At 42.1% G+C, this 26,392-nt stretch overlaps 2 protein-coding genes across 2 annotated transcripts; one reads left to right on the top strand and one right to left on the bottom strand.

Moving 5' to 3' along the window:
* The first annotated feature begins 7,400 nt into the window (after window positions 1–7,400).
* Window positions 7,401–10,398, top strand: SAP18 (Sin3A associated protein 18). Its single transcript, XM_083884737.1, has 4 exons — window positions 7,401–7,533; window positions 7,722–7,831; window positions 9,148–9,270; window positions 9,921–10,398. The coding sequence occupies exons 1-4, from the start codon at window positions 7,420–7,422 to the stop codon at window positions 10,075–10,077; spliced, it is 504 nt and encodes a 167-aa protein (XP_083740863.1). The 5' UTR covers window positions 7,401–7,419; the 3' UTR covers window positions 10,078–10,398.
* Window positions 10,399–17,108: 6,710 nt separating this feature from the next.
* On the bottom strand, window positions 17,109–26,348 carry SKA3 (spindle and kinetochore associated complex subunit 3). The gene is made up of 9 exons (XM_083884827.1): window positions 26,170–26,348; window positions 24,526–24,590; window positions 23,500–23,665; window positions 22,566–22,980; window positions 20,897–21,000; window positions 20,011–20,201; window positions 19,594–19,809; window positions 19,338–19,456; window positions 17,109–18,515 (listed from the first exon to the last, which is right to left on the bottom strand). The coding sequence occupies exons 1-9, from the start codon at window positions 26,270–26,272 to the stop codon at window positions 18,482–18,484; spliced, it is 1,413 nt and encodes a 470-aa protein (XP_083740953.1). The 5' UTR covers window positions 26,273–26,348; the 3' UTR covers window positions 17,109–18,481.
* Between the last annotated feature and the right edge of the window lie 44 nt (window positions 26,349–26,392).

Raw genomic sequence — 26,392 nt, 5'->3', positions numbered from 1 at the left:
AAAAAAAAACAAAAAACACAAAAGAAACCAAGAAGAGAAAGAGAATTATGTTTTCTGACCTTCTTATTGAGTCACAAAAGATATTTCTGCTAGGCAGCTGAGCTGTCTCAGGGTGCTGAGGCTTTGCTTTGTGCTTGACAAGGTTGGCCACATGGAACTACTTATTTTGGAGAAAAGTTTTGCTTGAGTCTTTATGACGATGCTTCTGGAGGCAGGACACATGTAATGACTTGCACAACATCATCCTCTCTTATGAAGGATACTCACTGCTCTCATAAACCTTTGGCAGAGCTCTGTGAGCCCCAGAAGGAAGCCAGAAAAAATGTGCCTCTTACTGAGGCTGCCTAGAGAGGATTTACTTGTCAACAGTTCCCTCATCATTGCAGAATCAGTGCTAAATGCCACAGACACAAGAGGCTCTTTCTGTTAAAATCCGACAAACTGGGGCAGAAAACAGAAAGGGAAATACCTGTTCTTGGCATGTGGGATGCATCTTTATCCATTTACTATTTTCAATAGGAGCAATGTGTGCCACAGACTGGAAACTTCTAGGAGAATGGCAAGATGAAGAGAAGCGTAGCCAGGGAGCTGCATATAAAATGTGTGTATATTGGTACACTCAGTTGGAGTTTTCTTCTTCAGGAGAAAAAGCTTAAGTACTTTAATATGATTCTTCCATGGGAAGGGAAAATAACAAATATTTGGAGAAAGATACTGAAATAACCATCAACCTAATCTGTTAACTCTTACTCATGGAAATGTTGCCACCAAACTATGAACAGGAATGTGTCTATCTGATGGAGACACTCACCCCCTTCTCAGATTTTTGTTGTCTTCAAGGATAGGATCACATTAATCCAGGAAGCAGGCAGGGAAGGGATTTGTCTGCACAGGAAATGTGGAAGACAATAGTAAGGACATCTCTTCCAGCTGCTGATGTTGTGAGGGAACACTCTGGCTTTGTCATGCAGGGCACTTGGAAGACAGTGCTGTTGCCTCAGAGCAGCCTGCGGGTCAGGCAGCCTCTGTGTCCCCAGGGAAAATTGGTTCTCTCAGGCGGCAGCAGCAACTGGGGAAAGCACCAGCATGAAAGTAGCCTCCACACTAGCTTGGCTTCTCACCACTGCTTCCATTAGTGGAGCTGACCCAGTGAAGGAAAACCAGGAAACACAGCTCCCAGGGAGCACAGGCAGGGACCCACGCTGCTGACCCAACTATCTGCAGTGAATTACAGGCTGACCGACTTCCAGTGTTGGTTGTCCTCTCTATGAGACACATCTCATACACAATTTAAAAAATTTCCACTTATTGAAATGCCAACCCATTTGTTCCTCCCTCACAGTGTATGAACGTTTTTGTACTGAGGTAATTTCAGACAAACAGTAGGGGGGAAATCAGGAATCTATGGTAGAGTATTACCCAAGTTATAAAAGCAGTTTATTACTCTATTGTGTGTCTAAAATTTCTGGAATATTGTAGCAGATGTATTTTATAGAGAAATGACAACACGTTTTAATGAAATCCAGGTTTAGATTCTGGCAACACTTCTTCCTTAATTTTATATTTTGTAACCAAGTCTACAGCTCCACCAGGAAAAATCAATAGAATATTTAGCACACCTCACCATCTCACCTTCACGGGAATTTGTATAAAGAAGAAAATATCTCTATGTGACAGACCAAAAGTTACTTTTTCTTTACTTGAAACTGAAATCTGAAACCTTCCAGGGGTCTGAGCCTGGACGATTGGACCACTTTGGGTTACCTTGGGACTATAACCCAATAGAGAGAGAGGCAAATTCAATCCAGTTGCTCTGAAAAGGAACTTCAATAATCCGAAAGCAACTAACAAGAAGGTGCACACTGAACCAGAGCAAGTAGAGACAAGGGGCAAAGAGCAAGGGCAAGGGTCAGACAGAGGTATTTATACAACTTGTTGTGGGGAGGAGTTAGGGCAGGGTTAAGGTGGGGTCTAAGGGAAAGGTCCAATCAGGGAGAATGTTTAAGAATATTAAATTTCTGTGCCAAAAGATAACCTATAGTAACAGAGGAATCTCAGAACTTTCTAGTGATAATCTGCATAACAGAACACAGGAATTATGGGACTGAGCCTTTTGCCTACTAGGTCTAAAAAGAGGTTTCCCAGGGCCTCAGGCCAAGGACTTCTTCCTCTCTTGGGAAACCACCTTCTATGGAAGTCTGCTTTCCTCTGCTGACAACTACAAGCTCCAGTTTGTTCTGATCCCCTCCAGCTGAAATTCAAGCAGTCATTACAATTTCCTGGTGGATCTGTCTTCCATAAGATGTACTCTCTAGCTGATTCAGATTGTGAGCAGTTGTGCATTGAATCAGCTGAAGTACTGTGGCTCTCCAGCTTCCTCCTCACGCTGCTCAGGGGATGCAGGCAGGGTCACATCCTGCATCCTTTATCACTGCCCACTGTGGGGAGCAGCACCCTAAGGAAACAAGATAGATCCCCACTGTTCCCAGCTCCTGTGTTCAGACCTGTGGCAGAGCTCAGGAGCAGTGTGGACAGCTTTCTGAATCCCTCACATGCCCAGGTGTCCAATGCTAGTCTCAGCTGACTTCAGATAAATCAGAGGGTTTGTTTGGTTTTTAAAAATATTACTGTTCAATACAAGTGTATTTGCTTTATGAGAATTTTTCTAACAGGAGTAAACATATTTCACAAATTTTATTTCTTTCTCAAAAGTATGTGGATGCTGCAGGTTTCTGACAAACTGCTGTTGATATCGAGAATGAACAGAAGTAACAGAAATGTGAGAGATAATGCTTATCTGTCTAATACATTATTCTTTGAATATTTTTTTCTGAAACTGAAAAAAAGCATCCTGAGGACACTCTTTTAGGAAACACCTGATGTGGAATAGTTCCAACAGAACGGCAGAATTATAACATTTGGCAACATCACAAACCACTTTCAACTTTAATCAAGGTCTTACAGTGGCAGGTATGAGGCAGCCTGGTTACAAGGCACAGCAGTGGCTCTGCCTGTGTGCGTGGAGCCAGCACAAGCCTGCACAGCCTGAGTGCTGCTACTGTAACATTAGCAGTTAAACCATTTTCAATATTGTAGAACAGTAAATCACCTTCAAAGTATTTTTATTAAGTTTTCGTCCTTCTGATGACTTTGTAGAAAAAACCAAAAGAAGAAAAAAACATATATATGTAATTTATATAAAAAAATACATGTTCCTCCCAGGCAACTAAGTCTTGGTGCTCCTGAATCAGGATGCTGCCTCAGGGGTCTCTGTAGGCTTTACACATCCAATGCTAGAGTCCTTTTCTCCATCCCAGCCCCATCAGTCTGTCCTGCACCGACACTCATTCACCTGGTGCCTCACAGGCAGGTTGAATAGGACCACAGAAGCCCAAGAGTTATGGTGCATTTTGTGAGCCCAAATCATCTAAATTCAAAACAGGGACCAGAAACTGAAGCTTATTGTGGAAACAGTGTAATTGTGTGTCAGCACTACAGGCTTCTTGACATTCACACTAACTTTGGTACAAAACACAGAAATTAAGACACACTAGTGAAATCTACTGCGCAGAGAGCATTCTGAACATAAAAACACACCCATGACATCACCATGACACAAAATGTAGGAAATACCAGGGATTGTGAAATGAATGGGCAAGGAGACCAGCTCCTTTGAATGCCTTCATTAAGATCAGCTCTAGGTGGGGGCTCAAGGGGCTGCTCACACTGCCACTGCTCCCGACAGAAGGAAGAAGGCATTGAGCTTTGCCGCAGGGCAGAGCTGGAGCTTCCGTCCTCGCAGAAGTCCTTGAGAAGACACTGTTGGGCTCTTGCTCTAGGGGTGTCTGTCTGGTCGAGTGCTGTTCAGGTTACTGAGGTGGAACCCAGCTCTGATTGGTGTGAGGTTCTCTCTCTATGGTTCTGCCGACCCAGAGTGGTTATTCTTAGTCTTTGGTTTTGCGTCGGCTCGTTGTTTTTAGGGGTTTTATATCTATCCCACTTCCTCTGGATGCTGAGGCCCATGGGAGTCTTCTTTATTTGCCTGCCGGGTGGTGTCATCGGTTGCCACGCGGTTGCCACGCGGGGAAGCGGCAGTGTCAATTCCACGATTCGATGGGAAGGATACAGTTTCAAAGAAAGGCGTCCCAGGTAAGTAACATTTAACAGAAAAAACATTTAGGGGATAAGTCTGGTCTAAGAGGTATTTAACAGAGAAAGCCTTACCCTAGGCAAGGTAAACAGTATCCAACTGAGAAGGCACTTTACAGTAACGACACTCAACTGAATTTCAGGAACTTTGTCTCTTATTTCTTACGATTGTATTTCCAAAGAAGTTGTGCTTGTGTTCTTCCTCCACCAGTTAAAGCTGGTTTGCAGTAGAAGCTCCATCAAATTTGAGACTTTGCTCTCACAAATGATTGTAAAGATGTTTGAAAGTTGATTGTGCTGGTGCCAGAATAGAGTAGTTGAACTTTCCACAATCAAGATAAAGACCAAGTCCTCTATCAAACAGGCTTTATGGGATACACATACAATCAAGAAAAATTAAGAGGCTGTATGTAGTCCTGGTTAGAAAGAACTCTGGAACAGTCATAGGCCAGAAGTCCTGGGAGCCTTGGTAACCTGGAAGTAGTAGGATGCTAATTCAGCTTCCTTGAACTCACATTTGATACACGTATGGGTCTGAAATGTTTGGAGCTCCTTATTCTGGTCATGCTACAATTTTTCTAGTTTCTGGGAGGTTTGCCTCCATGGTTGATACCCCAGGCTCAGCTATGCTGTTACTTTCTGTATCTTCCCAAGGACATTTGTTATTTGCTACAATCCTTCTGCCTAGAAAGTTTTGTTACCCCATACCAACTGCTCCTTTTGTTTCTCCCTTTCAGACATAAGTTACTCCCAGTCAGTGTTTTGTAGGCCAATGGGCTCCTTGACCCACAGTGCTCCTCTCTAAAGGCTGTGGCAGCTTCGCCCAGTCCCATATCCTAACGGCACACACTCGCCATCTCACTCATCCCTGTCCTAGATGCCCTAACAAACAATTCACAGTTTGCCATTTAAATAACCACTTCCTTAAGAACATGTGTTAACAATAGTTAAAGGAGCAATTCACGCTTCCAAACCACTTGTCTCCTGCTCTACAGGCATTCACAGCTGGAAAAATTCGAGTCATATTTTGGGCCTTCACAAGAGCAAAGGCTGGAGACTTGTTCCTATGCACAGTTTTACCCTCCCTCACTACCTCGGCAAGGACCTTTCATTTTCCTTACAGTATACCCTGTATATATATATACTGAAACTGGGGATCTTAACTTCCTTATGGAAGCATCTAATGAGAGTCATGCCCGGCAGAAGGAAGGGAAAAGCCGGCACTAAGCAGCGAGAACTAAATCCCCCTCCTCTGGCAGGGGGATCCCCCTCCAGTACACGTGGGACCTCAGCCTAAACCTGTGGGACCCCGTTTATGGTGTCATGCCTTGTTTAACCAGACAGCCCCATCCCCAGTAAAACCCGCACCCTGCAGCCACATCACTGCATTTTCATTTCCAAATAATTTTCGACCTTTGCTTCCAAACACGTGACATAAGAATCTAAGATTTTAGGCTGAAAATAAATTGTGTTGTTACAGTTCATGCATAATAAATTAATTAATGCTTTAATTTACTTAAAATTCAGGCCCACTCAGGTCATTTTACAAGTAAATCATGTACTCCAAAAGTTCTATCAGAAGGAACTAGTAATATTTGTAACAGATTTGTACTTTATTTGTTACAGCTGTTCCCTTACAATACCTGACATAAATTCCTTTGGTTCAGAGATGGTAGTTCACACACTGACCCCGAAGTGTGTATTGTCATGGCAGATATAATTAATTTTAGCAGAGTGATAAACTGAATTGTTGCCTGGGAAATCAAAATCCGGAAATGGTGGCAAGGCTGACTCATTGCTGATGGTAAAAAAATGATGATATACTGTAATTTAATGTAGATTAAAAACTGCACAACACTATCCAGACTGCTACACAAGGAAGTTAAAAAAACTGAGAGTCAGCTGTATCAGGTTGTTGGTTCTCTCATCTTGTATTTGGTGAGCCATAAATCAATGTTTTAAATCAAATATATTGGTTATATTCCAGTGAAATGCAAGAGGTTTTTTTTTTTTTTTTTTTTTTTTTTTTTGTAGTATGGAACTGTAACCCTTTTTCTTCTTTATGATATGCACAGAAACATAATATGTTAATATATTTTTATAATATTTATCACCCTTTATATTTTTATAATATTTTTCTCTCCTAAATATTTTTTCAATAAATAATACCTTTGAAACACACATCTACAGTGTTTGGGAGAGCGAAATCAAACCACATCACCCTTAGAGCAAAGGGTACTTCAACACTTACAACACCTTACCAAACACCTGCTTTTTACACGGTGCAGAACTTAGAATACTTACTTCTGGTGCTGGACTCACACTCGGGACAGCACCCTGAGTCCCCTGGCTCAGAGATGTCCACTGCACAAGGGGGACACTTGAGACACAGAGGGAGGTACACCAGAGGTACAAACTGACACAAGAAACAAACTTTTTTTGTCGTTTCTCTCTCTTTTTTTTTTTTTTTTTTTTTTTTTTTTTTTAACTGCAAAGGGGACTGATCACTGGAGCAGGTTCCCCAGAGATGTCCATCCCTGGGCACACTCAGAATCCCTGCAGCCCTTGCTGATCCTGCTCTGAGCAGGGCTTTGGGGCGGGCAGCCTCCCCCAGAGCTCCCTCAGCAAACCTTTGACTCCCTGATATGGGATTATTATGCACCTGCAAGCACGCTTCTGCTTAATTTTACACAGAAATTTAATTATGTTTTACTCTTAAATTAAATGAGAAATAAATTCAGAGGAAATAATCCAAGCATAAGTTCTGTGAAAACAACTGAGCCTCTCTCCCGCCACCACTTTGAGCAACGAGCAAATCTCGACGTTTTAAAAAAAGCTATCACCAGAACACGTTTTTTGTATTCTTTTATTTTATACAATATATTTATATATTATTTTATACAAAAATAATACAAAAATAATTGTGTTATTATATTGTTGTATTATATTATAGATATTATTCCTGCTTATTTTGTGAGACACAACCATAGGCTCAAATTTAACCTAATAAAAGACTCCACTTGTGGGAAAAAAAAAAAAAAAAAAAAAAGGCGCAAAGGGGAAGCGTATGCATTTGACTTTTCCCTGAATGTAGCATTAAGGGAAACTATATTCTAAGTAGATTTATTTCGCCCTGCAGCTGCTGAGAGCGGCGGAACGTTTCGGTTTTCCCGCAGGAGCCCCGGGGCTCTCTGAGGGGCGGGCGGTGCCTCAGCCCGGGGGGGGGAGGAGCCCACGGGGCCGCCCCTCCCCTGCCCCTGCTCTCGCGAGATGGGCGGCGCGCGGCGCCACATCCGGGAGCGGCGCGGCAAGATGGCGGTGGAGTCGCGGGTGACGCAGGAGGAGATCAAGAAGGAGCCGGAGAAGCCGATCGACCGCGAGAAGGTGGCCGGAGTGCGGGCTGCCGGTGCTGCGCCGCTGCGCCGGCCGCTCCAGGGGGGGCAGCGGGGGTGAGGGGAGTGATGAGCGCCTAGTAACGGCGTGAGGCCTCCGGCGGGGGGGGGGGGGGGGGGGGGCGTGGCGGACGGAGCTCCTTGTTAATCCCCATCCCCATCCTCATTCTCGCCCCGCAGACGTGCCCGCTGCTGCTCCGCGTCTTCACCACCAACAATGGGCGGCACCACCGCATGGACGAGTTCTCCCGCGGCAACGTGCCCTCCAGCGAGCTGCAGATCTACACCTGGTGAGTGGCGCCTCCGGGGCCAGCGGGGCCTCGGGGGACAGGGGGAGCTGTGCGGGCTCCGATCCGAGCCGGACACGCGGGGTGAGGAGCAGGTCTGGTTGTGGCCAGGCAGCTCAGAGGGGTGTCTCCGGGAGCACAGCTTTGCGCAGCAGCCACTTAGACTTAGTGCCCAGCTACTGCCTGTAATCGACAGCTTGTGTCGTGGTGATGGTTATCACAACACGTCTACTCAACGCAGACCTTCTCCTTTAATGAATATATTTATCCAGTAGAAGTAGTTATCTCAGAAGGCTTGAAATATTGTGTGAATGGTTTGTTGGTTTAAGTCAGAGCCTTCTGAGAGTGGAGTAATAATGAGTTTTCTTTCTGCATGGTCAGGTAGCAGTGCTTTAACAGAGAACTGCTTTTTATCACTGTCAGATTTATTTTGGAGGAATGCCTTAGTCTCCGTTGCAAACGTGTCAGGTTTTGTTTGTAGGATTTTGAAGAATGCCTTTGAAAAGCAATTATGCTGCTTTTTAAACCCATCGTGATGTTTGCCAGAGTTGTAACTCATATGTTGTGTAGTTGAATAAATCCATTTTTGTGGCTACCAAAGCACACAGTTCTAATTTACTTCTAAGTGGGATTTATGGACTCTGTCCAGGCTCTTGGTGGTGTCTGAGTTGTTTCCATCTGCAGCAGTCAGAATGGGCATTGTCTGTCAGCACACTGCTCAGACTGAGTGCAGTCTGTATAATTAGAGACATTTTACTTGTGATCACTGAGTACTTTTGTTCTTGAAATTCTAGACAAGAGCTTTAGCCCTGCTGTGATTGAATGCTGGGTAAAGGAGTGCTGCCTGCTAGGGCAGAAACAGAAAGCTGTCGTATTTTTCTCCTTTTCTTACATTTCCTCTAATAGTAAGGTAATTTTAGTACAGGTGTTAGTTTGGGCGAGGAAACTCTTACACTGTGCTTTGTATGAATGTATTTTTTAAAAAATAAAGGCTCCTGGTGTTTAAATGGTTTGAATGGTAACTCTTCAGAGAGACCTGGAAATGCAGATGTTGGAATGTGAACAGAGCTGAAGAGATTCATCTGAATATCCCAGTGAATCAGACACATTTGCACTGGAGCCTGTTGCCTCCAGTGTGCAGTAAGTGGTGCATTCTCCCAGGTGTTACAGTCAGTAACTGTGGACACAGGGTATGCCAAGGCAAAGAAACGTGTGGTTAAGTTGTAGCAATGTTTTGATTCCATTTTAAACGTTTTGGGAAGCTTTTTTTACTGTTCCTTTGAGAGCGTGAAGCACTTTGGTTTGTTTGTTTAATCCAGGATGGATGCGACTCTGAAAGAGCTGACCAGCTTAGTGAAGGAAGTTTACCCAGAAGCGCGGAAGAAGGGCACACACTTCAACTTCGCCATTGTTTTTACAGATCTCAAGAGGCCTGGCTACAGGTAAATGGCATTTATTCTCTGAGTCAATAAAATACTTTGGGCACCAGAACAGTAAATTATTCTGCATTAACAGTAATCTAAAGTTCAGAACCCACATATCAAACTTCTGAAGTTCTGTATGATGATCACTACAACCTCTTGGTGACCATCTCTGTCAATGTGTTCCAAAACTATGAACCTGTGTGCTTGAGGACTTTGGTTGCTGCATTGGCAGCTGGAACATTGAGATCACTCTTTGTTCCTGGTAGGTCTTGTACCTGAGTTACAGCAGTGATCTTGTTGCAGGTATTTCTCTTCCAAAACAGCATGATCTAATCTTTGTCAGCATCCAGTGGATGTACCCCACCACAAGACCTGGTGGGGTCTTGTGCTTTGTCTGTATGGCAGGGGGTAAGGGGTTCTCCCTGGTATTTAACATAACAGAGTGGAAGGCTCCTCTGTGCTGTCAGAAAGAGCATTTGGTGTAGTTTTTCTTGGCACACCCAGGACTGCAGAGAAAAACCCCAGTGTTTTGAGTTTGTCCCCAGGCACATGTGTGCAGTGCAGGGAATGGCATGGGAAGGGAGTTAGGAGCCAGTGCAGTTCCTGTTTTGGACATCTGGAGAGCTTGGCCACTGATGACTAACTTGCCTTTCCTCTGCTCCTCACAGGGTGAAGGAGATCGGCAGCACCATGTCGGGCAGGAAGGGCACAGATGATTCCATGACGTTGCAGTCTCAGAAATTCCAGATAGGAGATTACTTGGATATAGCCATTACTCCTCCCAATCGTGCACCACCCCCATCGAGCCGCATGAGACCTTACTAAAGTTTTGCTTCTCTTTGTATGATTATGTATTCTGTTTACTCCTACTTGCTGTTCTAAAGCAGGCTTATTTTTTTGCTTTTGTTGCTAAGCACCTGAAGACAAAGCTGAGCATTGTAGAAGAAAGTTAACTCTTAAACATTAACTTTTAGTTTAGAAGAAACCCCTTCAGCAGCGCCATCATCCTATCCCTGATTGTTATAGTTTGAATAGTAAGTTAGTGTGTCCAGTGTTCTAAAGACTTCCATGAAATATGACCAGGAGGATTACAGGTGTTCTGCAGTTCTGTCTTGTTTGGAATAAAAATTGATGTTATTAATCTTTTGACTGTTTGGTGGTGTATCAATTCTTGAGGGTGCTCCGTGTTAGAAGTCATTAATAGTGCTGGAGGGTGTTGAGGGTGTTTAGCAGTCAGCTTCTGGAATCTGAAAGTGGAGGAACAGGTAGCTCAGGGATCTCAGCTGTCCATGGGGCAAGTGAAAGACTGATGTGTGTGGTGTTGCCTGGTACCTTAAGGAGTGGGATGAAGAAGGGGTGATGCTGTCATTGACTTAGCCCGGTGCTTGCCAGCCTGACTCCCTCTGTCACTGCATGGAGTGATGGTGAGATGTGCAGATGCCTCTGGTCTTCCAGCAGGATCCAGCTGTCCTTGGCTGACTGGGAGCATCCAGCTGGTCCAGGCAAGACCAGGTGCTTGGTGTCTGTGCCTTGAGGCCCTGTGTGCTCAGAGCAAGGCAAGGGCAGGAGTAGAAGCAGTAACTGCTCATTAGAATCCACCTTCCTCAGCTGAGGCCTGGGCAGAGACTAGAACTGAAGTAAATGTTACTGTCTGCTGAGGACAAGGTGTGCTTTGTGCCATGAGCTGGGATCTGTATAGGCTTTGGTTTTTTTCCCCTCTCAGGAGTCCCTTGGTTCAGTATAGCCTGGAGGGAGTTCAGCCCATGACTTAACCCTCTTCTGCTCCCCTTCTCTGGGTTCTCAGTTAGGGAGTTGCAATTTCAGCCTTCATGAATGTGTCTCATTTGCAGAATCACCTGCATCTGAGACACTTCCCTAAGACTGAAAAGTGCTCCCCACCTTTTTTAAAAGAGAGCTCCAGAAAAGACACTTATAAATGCTCCTTATAAAGGACTGACCCTGGAAGTGGCAGTGTGTAGGAGCAGCTGTGGACGGCAGGGAGAAGGAACTCTGCAGACCTGAGATATTCTAGAAATGTGTGGTTTTATTGCAAGGGTCGTGGGTAAAGAGGGCTTTGCTTTCAGCCACCAGCCCAGGCTGAAGGGAAGCCCCAAAGAGGGGGAGAGAGGGTATGAGGTAAGGGAGGTAAAGGAGCTAAGAGGGGTAAGAAAGGTAAGAGTAAGAGAGAGAGGACCTTGTTACAATACATTATATCTCTTTTTGTGTTGAATATTCTAATTTACAGTGACCAACTGGTGCAAGATACAAAACCTACAAACTTTGCATGCAGCCTATGAGAACTACTATATTACCATATCATCCTATATTCTAAACTCTAAACACTACTTTTCTTATCTACCTTTTCCTTGATACCTTGGCAGGGTGGAGAGGGGCTACATTCTTGGGTCCTTTTGTTTTCTGTCCTTCAACCTGACTCCAGCTCATCACTGTCTTCCTGCCTGCCATGATCACATCTCAAAGCTGGCCTTCATTTCTATTTCACTCACAGGTTTTACATCTCCAGTATTTCTTACCAGGCAATCATACCCGCAAGCCCTTCCTGTCCCATCTTTCCCAACAGCAGTGGAGCTGATTTATTGTTGCCAGAGTAGGCATGGGTGGAATGTTTTTGTGTGGTGCAGTCACCTCTGGTGTGAGGCAGTGGTGCTCCAAACACTGCTGCTGTGAGGAACCCTCATGTCGGAACAGCTCAGGCATTTGGTTACCAGGGATAGGCTTGCTCAGGTTGGGGGCACCTGACAGACCTGGACAGACAGAAGAGCAAAGACCACTGCTAAGTGGTGTCACTGATTGCCCCAGGGCATCAGCTGTCCTGCAAAATGAGTAGGGTGAGTAACCAGCATATAATCACAGAATTGCACAGCTCCCACCAAAGAGAAGAACAAACCTGCCCCACTAGAGGTACACAGGAATGTGGGCATTTCCTCAGTTTTGTGTCCTGGTTTTTGCTTTAATTGCATTTAGGGATAATTCTTAAACATAGTTGCTATAAAAGGCAACTGAGCCTGTGTCTGTGACTCAGCTGCCCTGGGAGGTGATTTTGCTGCTGGAAAGGGAGACCTGGCCAGGGAATGCTGGTGCCTGCCCAGCTGGCAGAGAAAAAGAGCAGCTACTGGCTTTATATGTGGTGGTCTGAGAAGCAAAATGGCCAGGAAATGAATGTGCAGAACTGCCTTCAGTAGCAAATACTTCATTCAGCTTGTTTGGTTGAGGAGTTCACCTTCCTTTGACTGCTATGGATGTACAAATCTCAGCTGATCTCCTCCCCAGCTGTTTCAGGATAAACATCTCTTGGGATCTCTTGCCCTCAAATCACACAGAAAGGTAATGCAGAAGTGAAGAGCTTATCACTTGAGAGATAAGCACTTGAGAGAAGAATGTAGTCCAGGTTAGGGGTTTCCTATAGCAATATCTATCACCTGGCAATTCAAGCTTATGGCAGCAGCTGTGGAAGCAGGCAGCACTAGGGTACAACCATCCAGATGTGGCAAGAGGTGAAAGGGAAGTCAAAGCTGTTACCAGCTGAACTCCTAGTGCACAGGAGGGAATTCAGTCACAGTAACGTGGTTGTGTTTTTCTCTGAAAGCTACTATGAAAGCTGAGGAGGGATGCCAGTCCCTAAAAAGAGCAAAATACGTTGAGCACTGTGGTTTGGGAAAATTAAAACATGGTCATCAACAGAGAGCAATTCTGTATGCTCAGGAAGTGGTGTAGACAGCACTGCATCCAGATTTGTCAATCCACAGGATTTGCTTTGTAGGCAGCAATTTGATGAGGAATTTTTGAATGAGGTGTTTTCCTTTCTCTTTTTAGGATCCTTAAAGGCCTAAGAGACACAACTCTTATGTATCTACAGTGTCAATAGCAACCACTCCTCCAAAGCTTTTTATCTCCCAGCTGAGTAAGGCAAAGAACTGGGGTGACAGCTCTCCAGGAAAGGTTCCCTGACTTTGACACTTCTCAGAGGTAATCCCTCCCCTGCCCAGCAGCCCAGACAGCTCTGGCCTCCTGCCCATGCCCTGCCAGGGATACCACACCTATCCCCACCTCCCTTGCTGGTGTCTCTCCAGGTCACCCCTTTCTCCCTGTTCTTTCTCATTTTTCTCTGCCTCCAACCAGTGACAAACATCCAGATCACTCCTGCAGGTCTCCAGCCTGTGTTCCCTGGCCTCTGGCTGCAGCAGCAAGTCCGTTGAGCTGGGTTCCCTGGCAAGACCAGAAGCATTCCGCATCCTGCCTGTGGGGTGCAGCACAGTCAAACAGACCCAGCTACAGAACCAAGTTACGTTCTCCTATTTTCTTTTTTACCCTCAGTAGCACTTGACTCAGTTCTAATTTTTCCCCCCCTTATTTTATGCACCTAAGCCAATGCTTTTTTTCAATCTCATAAACAGAAAAGAAGGTATATCAAAAATGCTATTTTTTTTCCTCACCAAGAACCCCTGCACCATTACCTTATTACACCTCACATAAATATTGCTGCCACTGTTGATCATTAGCCAGGCTTTTGGTCAACAGGGGGAGGAAAAAAGATTATTTTCCATATGCTCAGGCTTTAAGTAAGTTTTCACAGTCACCTTTTGATTTCAACACCCCTCCAGTACAGGTGCATACATGTGTGTATACACACGTGTGTACCTCCACAAATAGAGACTACAGTATCAGAAAGCCAGCTCCTTTCTGCAGTGGCAGCACAAGCCTGACACAAGTTCTGCAACACAGGAGGAATTTCTTCAGCTGCCACTGAAGTGATTATGGAGGAACAGCCTTACGCAACATTACCAAAGCACCCGGATAGACAGGATAGGATTCAGCCAGCCAGGGAAGGAGGACAGGGTGGCTCCCACACCCAGTCCTTTCCCTTCTCATGTCTCAATAACCATCAATGCCTTTGCAGGCAATGATTCAGTGGACAGTCAATGGGTCAGTGCACAGTCCCTGAACAATTTAATCCTGGAAAACAGTAATTAGCTCCTGGTGGTTGAGCAAGCAGGAATGGATTTCCCTGCAGCCACAACTGCCATGATGCAACTGACAACGTATGGTGTAGGACCTGCAGCTGGGGGAGGAAAGGTGGGAACATGCAGAAGGCCCTATATTGATTTACAACAATTTCATAAGCAATCATTACAGAATGTAACCCCAGGGCCTTAAACCAGGAATATAATATGCCAAAAATTATGGAAGTATCTGAACACCTTCCTGCCGAATATTCTGTAAACTATGCTTTGCTTGGCCTCTCCCCAGGATAAATGCCTGTGTGACAGGGCATCTTATTCCATAGACCATTTCCCATGCAGACACCTTTGTGCTACTTGTTTTCTAAACTCTTCAACTTGAGTTAGGCAAGACAAATTCAAAGAAATTCTTGGATCTGATCAGCTCCCTATTGTGATGTCAACTGCCCTTTTGTAAAAATAGGTATTAGTGTATAAGTGTAAGTTAATAATATTAATTATTATTAACAGGATACAGTTTTACATTTAAGTTGATATAGACAGCATCAGCCTGGCAGAAAATTGTGCTCCTTTGGACTAACACACACCTGATTCCATGGTGTGGCCAGGAATATTGTCCTTACTCCTTATAAATGCCACAATATCTGTATTATTGTCCCATGGGGAAACAATCAGGTACTCCCAAAATAGAAGGCAGATCCAACACCAGCCACAGCTGTTAATGGATCAACCATGAGTGCTGGAACATTTCTATAGTGACAAGTGGGAACAAAGCAAATACGACATGTTACAGGAAATTTAAAGCATCCATGGTGCTTTAAAAAAAGCAAGGAAGCCTGGATTCCAAATATTGCTTCAGTGGTTAATAAAAACATCAATAAAAGCACAATGGGAGGCACTAGAAGTAATGCTTGTCAATTATCCCTTTGTCAACCATCTGGGAAGTTTCATTCCACTGAGAGACCTATAATTGTGTTTAACCTCAGGCAAAGTATTTCCCAGATAAGAAAGCACTGACCATCTTATTAAGGGGCTTCCTGAGCAGAACAATTGAGATGCTCCTTTGCAACAAATGGGATTAGGGAGAGGAGCTTCTCTTAGCTCACACATTTGATATGCTTAAAAAGAAAAAAAAAAGAAAAAAAAGAAAAAAAAGAAAAAAAAAGAAAAAAAAAAAAAAAAAAGAAAGAATATTAAGAACCACAGCAAATTTAAGAACCACAGCAAATTAAGGAAAAGTAAAGGCTATGCTTTTTTGGTTACTTCCCAGTTGTTTTTAAATGCTGAAAAGCAACTTTGTGCTGGGTTCAATCTTTTCTGGGAGCAGGCACTGCTAGGAGATGTGACCCCTTCTCACCTTTCCCTTACATCTGATCCAGCACTCAAATGGGCAAAAGCTGAGCTTGAGATTACTGTTGGGAAGGACAAACTAGAAGAAAAAACCAAAAATAATTAGCCTTTCATTGTCTTGGCAAATGAAGAAATCCATTGTAAAACCATACAACTCCTAGATTCTGTGCAAGGGAATTGGTGAAAGAGCCTCTAGTGGAAGCAGCCCCTAGTTAAACTAAATAAAGCACAACACAGAACCATACTCTGGCAATTTTGCTTGTTTTCAGGTGATGACTGTCTCTTACCACTGTGTTTGATACTTCTGTAGCTACTGATTATCCAAACTGCACTTCTGACAGGCCAATGCTGTTAAAGAGATTGATCCCACAACAAACCAAGTTGTAAAATTTAAGTTCTTTTGCATCATTCCCACTTTGAGATGTTATTGACTTTAGAGTGCAGCTGGATGAGCCTTTCTCCAGCAGCAACACTGGCTTAAGAGTTTTTTCCCTACTCCAGGCCCTTGGCTACATGCTTGGTTGTTCCTGTACACCAGACAGTCCCACAGCCACTTGTCCCACCCCCCATCCTACAGCAGATTGCACAGGATTGCATCCAGATGAGTTCTGAATATCTCCAGAGAAGGAGACTCTGCTGCCTCTCTCGGCAGTGTTCCAGGGCTTACACTTTCACTTCTGTCATCTCCCCACCTCACTCCCATTACTCAAATTACTGTTTAGGACATCCTGAAACCTAACAGAACTTCAAAGGTGAAGACAGCAAACTAAAACTTAGTTTTTGTTTTGCTGCCATAATTTTATCTACCTCAGAGCAATGCTTTGCCTATAAAAAAGAATACAAATATAAACAACAATATTATGCGTATTAGGGTAATACTGCAGGCAAGAGAAGCAAAACTAACACAAACAACTTCATTTCTTCATTTCAAAAAGCCTCATCCCAATATCATGTCACAACAGCTTGAGTAGACCAGAAGATTTTAACGTTTCAATTGTCGTATTAAAGATAATTATTAGTTAATAATATGTAGCAAAAATATTAATAGGCAAGCAAAATTATGCAAGTGCCTTGCAGTGAGAATCCCAGAACTGCAAGGTATAGCTGCACAGTTCACTAATGGAGGAAAGCACAGGGGAGTGCTGAGTTGTTCCCAAGTTTAGGGAAAAGACTCCTCTAAACCCTTTTGTGAATTTCATTAGTTGAAGGTCTGGGACAGTAGTGCTGCTTGTTCCATTTCATGTTAAACGGGGACCTCTGGCTTGCTTCAGGGCAAGAAAGAGATTGCAGGCTTTGAAATCCCTCTTGTTTAGTGCTGGCAAACCTGTCTGGTTGAAACCCTCTTGCTCTGCAGCAAGAATACTTTCTACATTTCCAAAAGCATGAAATTCCAGAACCAGCATTCACCCTACCAGGTTTTAATTTATGAAAAAGCTGGAAGCAGGTGTGGCCTTCACTCTCTGAAGAGGATGGGTAGAACAAATAAGTGTTCTTAGAGCAGACACCAAGCATTTGAGACAGGTTTATTTAGTATTCAAAAGTCTTAATTAAGCTCACAGTCTGACACATTAATACATACATACTTTTCAATGCGTTTTCAATGACAGTGTGCTTGGGTCAGAACTAGAAGATCACCTTCTCCAATTAATTTGATGTATGCTTATCCTGGAAAACTACTGTAATAGCAGGAAAAAGGCACCTTTACTTGTTAAGTTTTAACCAGGACAAGTCTAAGCAAATGAAAAAAATTCTTGTGGGCATCTCTAGATGTTTGCATATCCTGAAGACTTAAAAAAAATATGGAGCTGAGTTCAGAAAAACATCCACTTATCCTCATCTCCTGGGACAATCTCTCCCTTACAAATGGCAAGAACAGTCCTGGAGTCACTTAGAGGAATAGCTGACACTGGAAACAGCAAACTGGCTCCAAACAAGGATATGGAGCTGGGTTTTCCAGTGGGAAACAGTAAAAGTGCTGGTAAGAAAAGATCCTAATTACTATGACTACCAAGAGCGCCAAATAGCTCTGAGAACTTCAGCTTGCTCAGCTGCTACACGGTTAGACGTGACACCAGCCCTGAAGAGAATACACATGGCAGCAGGGGGAGTGAAGAATCACCTACAGGGCTGCCAGCAAATCCTCCCAAGCAGCTGAAGATACACACAACCAGTCACAATCTCACATTGTCAAATGATTCACAGTAGAGCCAGAGTCACCTTCTAGGGCTACAAAGAAACCAGATGCACAGCACCTGATACTGTGTTGATGTATAAAGACAGAAGCTGCATGGGAAATGCCTGTCTCCCAGAGAGGTAACAGTCAGTCCCATACAGGAATGTGTCAGATACATCTTAGCACTGCAGAAAGGATAAAAAGCACAGAAGTGCTTTAAACAGAAAAGCAGGAGTTACTCTTTCAATACAAAAAAATGTACTTGTTTCTGTTGAAGATACAAAATACTGTTGAAGAACCAGACTTCAGCCTCAGCCCTGAAACTATGTAGAGTTACCAGAACAGCCAGAGATATCCACTCTTTTAAGCAATACACATGGACTTTCCCTTTATTACAACCTAACTGCACTCTCTGCTGCAAATGCAATCCTACACAACAAACAACTGAAGTACCACCCTGTACATGGATCCATTCCTCTTGGAAGTGCAATATATTTAAAACCCCTCAATACATTTTGCCAATAATGTCAATAGAAAATTAAGTACATGCTGTTAGTTCCAACAAGTTTATCCACATCATGGATAAAGAATTTTTCTCCATTAAAAAAGCCTTTTCTTGGTATGGCTCTTTCTTCCCACCAGTATTTCCTTTTGCTTTTTGAACTTGTTATGATTTGGTGATAAGATCCATGAACGTGAAAGTTTCAACATGGTCTTCAGCTTGATTTCAGATGTTTGTCTTGAAAACTCCACGATATCCTCTGAAAATACACCCAGATGTGTCCATGAGCTTATTTAAATGGTATTTTGAATTAGCAGAAGACAGAAATATTGAAAACTTGTCTTTTTTACCTTGACAACAAAAAATGAAGGGTCAGCTAAAGTGAGATTACTCAAATGGATTCTAACTCCCAAGTATAGTAAGATACCAACTTTTATCAGTCTCACTCTGAGTTGTTGTTTCTTACATGTTCCTTGTACCTCCTATTCAAATAACCTCTACAGACTCTAAGTTTAACAGATAATCAACAAGCATAATATATATAACATTGAATCATGAATATGTACACTTTGATAGTTTCATGAAAGCTTCTTTATATTCAAATTGATGGTGTTCTTTATAAAACTATAATTCAATTGTTCTAAGATTACTCATACTTATTGTGGCTTTTCATTTAAAGAATTTTGTCTTTACCAAAACAAGTGTGAAATCAGTTCTCACTTAGATACTTTTCACCAAATTCTTTCATTTTATTTCCTAAATTTACTCAGAAAGTGCTCACTGGTGCTTTGATTGCCACAAAGCAAAGCATACCTACAGATAAACCTACAGTAAAATTCTGCCTTTTTCTTTTTTTTTTTTTAAATTTGGGAGGATCCAAACACACCATCAGGTATAGTATTTGTTCTTTACAAACAGACAGTCATATACCATGCCCAAACCCAGGTATTTAGTCACAGAAACAAGAGCTGTTTTGATACTTGAAAAACAACCAACTACATGAATTTCTAAGTGCCTTAAAGAGTCTCTGTACCTCCTACAAATTAAATTACTTGACCAAATTTGTAAAATGTAATCATACCTGTTCTCTTTGTTGCAGTAATCAGTGGAATCACTTTCATATCTTGTAGTATTTCCTGCCTTGGTCTCCATTTCCTTGGCTTTAGAAGAATCTACCTTATGATTATATTGGGAAAGCATCTATAGGAAACATTAAACAGGAATAAAAAGAATTACTAAGAACTCAAAACAGATGGATTACAGATAGAACTAAGCCATCTTAATTCTAGTATTTTGAGAATAAAATTAATTAGGGAAAAAAAAGCATATTAGCTAACCTTTAGAACATTATCTGGTATCCTTGTTATTTCTGGAGGTGGAGGAGTACTGAGTAACTGGTCATAGCCTTCCAGTTTGGGAGGCGAAGGATCCCCACAATGTTTAAGATACTCATCAGAGCTTGAAGCAAAAGGAATTCTTTCTTTTTTGTATGGTGCGTCTTTTGCATCATTCTTTGTCACTGACTCAATCTTTCCCGCTGGTGTTACCTGCTGCTGCAAAAGAAGTATTAAATGCCTTCAGTTAATTTACTTATGTTAGGTAAAGTATTTAGTAAATGTTCTTACAGATTACTATTAGAAAAAACTTTTACAGTGACATAAGAAGAAATAATATTGGAAAAGAATCCCAAATCGACATTTTAAAATCTGCTTACGGCAAAGTGTGTGAAAATGTACATAATTGCTATTTATTACCTTAGCTTCTGCTTTTAGCCATCTTGTTTGAAAATCTGGACACTGTGGTGTTGCTGCATGACTGGGAAGAGGCAGTTCCTTTGTCTCTGGTGACCTTGGTAATGCTTGTTTTGGAGTATTATTTGTTTTGGAAGAGACTGTCACATCAGGAGTACAGAACACAAATACCATGGGAGAAGCCATCCAGTCAGCTATCAAGAGTGAGTGAAATAAAATTAAAAATATGTATATACACACACACATATTTAACTATTACACTCCCATTTTCATTTTCTAAACATGTATTCTTTTAGTTGATATTTTGCTTGATCCATCCAAATTACAATATTCCTTAAAAGCAGCAAATGCAAAGTAGTCATTCAAGTCCCACTACTGAATATAACTAAAGCCCAAGTTAAATCAGCATTGCTTTATCGTCTCATTTACCCAATTGTCACTATGTTTGTCTCAAGACTTTTAAAATAACCTACTTCTTGTCTCAAAGAAGTTTTAGCATTGCTCTTGAAAGTCTTAAATTACTGTCTTGTTAGCCCCTTTCTTTCCTGTCTTTAAACAGACCCAATGGGTATTCTCAGGAAAGAAAAAGGCTAAGTTGGCAAGCCAGTATTTTTATTTCAAATATGGATAAGCTGCAGTTACAAAATCATTAATTCCTCTGTACAATTCCAATTGGATGTGAGTACAAAAATGAAGAAAAAATTATAGGGAGTAAGAAACTTTCCCATGGAAGCCATCAACATTTTTTATACATTACTACTCATACAATGACTTGCCCTGAGTCAACCATATTTAACCAGAAACACAATTTGAGTTAACCCTGTGTTTACAATGCATTTACACATGTAAAAATGTATAGGTATATTATTTTCACGGATTTTTAACTTACCATTCTCATCTCTCTTACTTGATTTTGATGCAGGAGTAACCATGATTTCCTTGATTGTCATTTCTGGCAAATTCCCTCCGTTATCGTCTCCTCTTCTAACCAACCTGAAACCCAAATCCCAAGTTAGCTCTCAAGTATTATGAAGAAGTCAGAATTAAAGGAATATTGCCAACTTAATCACATTTCTAGTACTCATTCATGAATAGGCAAGTAAAAAAATTAGTTTTCTCAAATATGAATTTTTAATAGATTTTTTTCATTTGTGATTCTACTGCAATTTGTGGCATGCAAATGTTCAGTCCAGCCACAAATGACCAAATACATTGAGATTCCAATCTAAGGCATTAAGAAAACACCAAATTTTCAGAGTAGGATAGATGCCACAGATGATCAATTCTGTGTTAGGGATTTTATTTTGAACTGCCTGTTGCCTGTAAAATTATATAGAACAAGAAAAAATATTTTCTGCTTTTAAACTAATAAGGGTCTTGTGAACACGAAAAGATATTTAATTGAATTTTTAAGTTTAAATAAGGTTGATTATCTTAATTAAATACTATAGAGCTTTAATTTTAGTAATTATCTAACTATTTTAAAGGAAAAAGCCCAAAATTATTTAAAAGAAAATTTAGTGATTTCAAAGTGATAAGCTATTTAATATCTATTCCATAACACTGGAAACATAAATTTTAAAAATTATTTTTTCATATCCAAGATATTTTAGTGAAAAAATGGCATATGCAGTTAAGAGATAACAGCAGGCAAAAAGTGGAAGCTTACCCAACCTACACAAAAATCTGTGTCTTTAAATACAATTATTTTAAATGTTTAAAAAGCAATCTTAACTATCATAGCCAGATTTGTCTACAAAATGTCTAAGCTGAAAAAAAACCCCCAATAAACAGCACAGGCAGTCTATTTTACTTAGATGAACACACCTCAAACTTTAGGTTTAATAAAAAAATAACTTTTCAAGTCAGTTTCATCTTTGAAGTCTTAGATATAGTTGAAACCATATGATTTTTCGTTTTTACAGTCAGCTGAACCAGTAGAATTTTTAATGTGGCTTTCATGCATATGATCCTTGTTTTCCAAACAATTTCTCTAAATGTCAAATATTTAGGTACTGTCAGCATTTAAAATGGAACATATTGCTAATACTAACTATAAAAGCATGACCTATTAACTTGACCTCACTGCTGCAATTGTTTTTCTTTATAATTAGAACAGTGAAAATCTAGAGAAGTCTTTTCAACTGGAGCAAAAGGAATAAACTCTAAGGTGGGGCTTATGTTAGAGACAATAGAATGTTTTACAAACTGTTTTCTGTTTATATTAATAAAGCTTCAGCAACCTTTACACTGGCTGTGTAATATCTATGGCAGACAAGCCCAAACCTTTGGTTAAGGAAAACAACAGATCACATTGTGTTTTTCTCTTTGTAAATACATTTTGATTGGAAGATCCTTATGGTGCAGTCAAGGCAAGGAGCACATCCAGATGTATTTCTGTCAGCATCTGGCACTGCAATGGGTAGGTGAAAAGGTCGTAGGGAGTTAAATGACACAGGACCTGAGAGATAACAATCACCCACCTGAAGACAAAGAGAAAGGCAGTGAGAAAATACAGACAATTCAGTAGAGAAACAATCTGAACTCCAGTAACTTACTTTTTGACTGTCTGAGAAGTCTTCTGAATAAGTGACATGGTATAATCTTCATTCATACACATGGTATGCTCACTAATGCCAAAGTGTTCAAGTTTTGGCGTGACACACTCATAGTCATCCATCTTCAGTTTACATTTGGGTGTTTTGGGCAGCGCCCGGGGCGTCGGCAGTTCCAGCGGAGTCTGGGCCCGTGTCCTGGTCTGGGGCGTGCGCGGCGCCCTCAGGGCGCTCCAGGGCCTGGGGAAGGCGTACTGGGCCAGCCCGAAGTCACAGAGCTGCGGGTTCCGCAGGGGGTCCCTGGGCAGCGCCGCCTGCTCCGCGGGACCCGGCACGGCAGGGATGTCATTGGCTTTTTCTTCATCCGATTTATTCTGCACAGACGTCGCTGACTCACTGCCAACTTCGTCTTCCTCTTCTTTTGAACAGGAGAAATGAAAAGAAAATTACGTCAGAAATTTCTGGTTTAAGAATTTATAAAATAAATTGGGATGCTTCCCCAGTATTCAAATTTTTTGTACTTGTTGCTGTAAAATATAGATTCCTTCTTTCACTTTAAAGTAGTGAACCTAAAGGCATGTGAGAAGATCTAATTCCAAGTGTTTGTGTTTTGATTTATTCTTACAGCAACAATCACAACAAAATCTTTTACCCTCTGGATATTGTTATAAAGCAAATAAAACAGATGTGCTAGATTTCCTAATTAATAGAAATATACACATAGCTAAAGAGAAACATTTAATAAATATAATATACATAATAATATATTTATTTATACAAAAATATATATTACATATATAATATATACTTATATATATAAATAATATATTATATATACTTATATACTTATATATATAAATTTGATAAAAAAAATTTATGAAAATCACTTATAAAATCGATACTTTTCTTCACATACTGTACTGACAAGAAATATTACCTGTAGAGTCTTTGACATGTGGTTTGTAGCCATATTTCTGGAACAGCTCTCTTATTTTTTCAAGATCTGCTGCATTTCTTTGCATCAAGATTTCACTTGACTTCATAAACTCATGAATTGCTTTTTTTTCAGAGCAACTCTTACCGAGACTGGCATTAACATCTTCCTGTGGGGACAGAGAGGGGGACATAGAAATACTGGTTTTCAAATCATCACATGGTAGTTGTTTACACATGAAGCTTTTGGGAGTAAGTATTCAACAGCAATTCAGATGAAGATAAGCATAAGCAGTGAATTTAGGTGTTTTCTCTACACCTACAGAATACCAGGAATACATAGGGCATAAATGTATGGAAACTTACACAAGTAACTGTAATGACAGTTCACAATATGGTAACTACTTACTGGTAATGTTGCCAAGAAAATTATATGCTTTTACTCCAGAAAAAAATGAGATAACAGCAATTAGTTTGGACTCTTACTCCATATGTACAAAGAATTAGTGCAGAGTAGAAGGTAAACCTCTTTTTTATATCACTCAATTATTTCTATATTGCCCATTTTTTCTACTTCTATAGAAGAAATAGACAACATTTTTCACAAGTTTAACTGAATGGCTGAAGGTACTAAAACTTCTGTGAAGATTGATTTTGTTCTAAAGGCTGGCCATGGAAAACAAGCAAGTTTATATTTTTTTGTTGGGAATTGCTGTTCCTGAATCGTTCTCCTCATACCTTGGCACAGCTACAACTCCCTTGTAACCTTTGTTCCCCGCTTAGCTGAGTGACAACAGTGACTGCAAAATGAAGAAATATTGCTAAACCTATTTTGGGTCACCCACCAGTTTTTGGACACTACCCCAATATCCATGGCCATTTTGAGGACTTAGAGGTGAGTAAAAAATAAGGGTTATAACTGCTGACTAACAAAGTTGAATTGTGGCTTAACACTCAAAGCAGAAACATAAGTTTGTGGAATGTACACATACATGTAATTTTTCAAGAAGGAAGCAAGTTAAGATGTTACCTTCTGAGCCTTGATTTCACAATGGAGCTCGTGCAAGACTGCTAGTGGAGATTCATCTTCATAGTCTTCAAGGTGCATGTTCACATAAAGGAGTTTAGAAAGTAAAAGAGGTGTCTTAGTGTTTTAGCATTAAAGTAACATTTTACATGGACTGCAATTTCCTGTATTAGCAGATGAGAGGCTGGCCATGAGCTGTCAGTGTGCACTCACAGCCCAGAAAGCCAAACGTGTCCTGGGCTGCACCCAAAGCAGTGTGGGCAGCAGGGCCAGGGAGGGGATTCTGCCCCTCTGCTCTGCTCTGCTCAGACCCCACCTGCAGGGCTGCATCCAGCCCTGGGCTCCCAGCACAGGCAGGACAGGGACCTGCTGGAGTGAGCCCAGAGGAGGGACACCAGGATGATCAGAGGGATGGAGAACCCCTCCTGTGAGGAAAGGCTGAAAGAATTGGGATTGTTCAGCCTGGAAGAGAGTCTATTTCAAGATGAACTAATTGCAGCCTCTCAGTATCAGAAGGGTGCTCATAAGAAAGATGGAGAAGGACTTTTTTTACAATGGCATGTAGTGACAGGACAAGGGGCAATGTATTCAAACTAAGAGAGAGAAGATGTAGATTAGATATTAGGGGAAAGTTCTTTACTGTGAGAATAGTGAGGCTCTGGGACAGGCTGCCCAGAGAAGCTGTGGATGCCCCATCACTGGAAGTGTCCAAGGCCAGGTTGGATGGGGCTCTGAGCACCCTGGTCTAGTGTAAGGTGTCCCTGTCCATGGCTGGGGGTTGGAACTGGGTGATCTTTAAGGTCCATTCCAACTCAAACCATTCCATGTTGCTATAACGTTAGAGATGTTGTATTATACCTTAAAGAAAGAGAGTCAATATGGACAAAACCAAAGAGAACTAGTTCCTGTCAGGTACCATGGGTCCTGTCAGGTGCCATGCACAGCAAAAACCTGCTCTTTGTACAGCGTGTTAAACTCCACAGAGAAACTGCTCAGGCTTCTACTTTAATGTTGCACCTAATACTGAATATGACAGATATTGACAAAACAAGTTGGTCCCTGCGCTGACAAGAATTACTTACGTTAAAATTTTATCCTAAAAGAGCTTGGATGAAATTGGAAAAAAGTGATATAGAGACCAGTTAAAAACAGATCTTAGCAGAGAATGGAAAATTTCCATCCTATTCGCAGGTGGGCAGATGCCCTGCTCGCTTACACACTCAGCAGTCATTGCTTTCTCCACTAGAAGGCGAGGCTAATTCAAATAGTGTAGAAGGGGGCGCCTGCTACCGACAGGACACAGCACAGAGATAAACACAATCAGAAGCCTGAGCTGTCTGTCCAGAGAGCAAACATGCCCTGCAAACATTCTCCTATATCGATCCACGAAAAGAAGGAGAAGCAAGAACATGATTGCAATTTCATCCCAGCCAGCCTGCTTTTCTCCGTGACAAAAACCGGTGATAAAACTTTGTGGCCCGCAAAAGAGCTCAGAGAGGCAACGGGACGAGGAGGAGCCCAGAGAATTCCCAGCCGAGCAGCTCCCGGGCTGAGCTCCCAGAGGGGCACGGGAGACAGGGACAGGCGGGGACGCGAATGGAGCCCCGAGCAACAACTGCCAAACCACCGGGCCCAGGCCGCTCTTACCCGCGTCCTCCCGGCGCAGGGCCCGCTCCAGCTGCTTCACCTCCTTCTCCACGGTCAGGGCGAGGTCCCGCAGCTTGCCGAAGAAGGCGGCGGTGGCGTCCATGGCTGCGGGCGCGGGGAGCGGGGCTGAGGGGAGCGGGGCCGGGCCCGCCGCTCGGGGCCTTCAAACCGCCGCCAGCGCGGGCCCCATTGGCCCCGCCGGGCCCCGCCCACCAACGCCTCT

Source organism: Zosterops lateralis (assembly GCF_965231275.1).
Source record: "Zosterops lateralis genome assembly, chromosome: 2".
Lineage (NCBI taxonomy): Eukaryota > Metazoa > Chordata > Aves > Passeriformes > Zosteropidae > Zosterops > Zosterops lateralis.
This window is presented reverse-complemented; position numbering and strand designations above follow the sequence as displayed.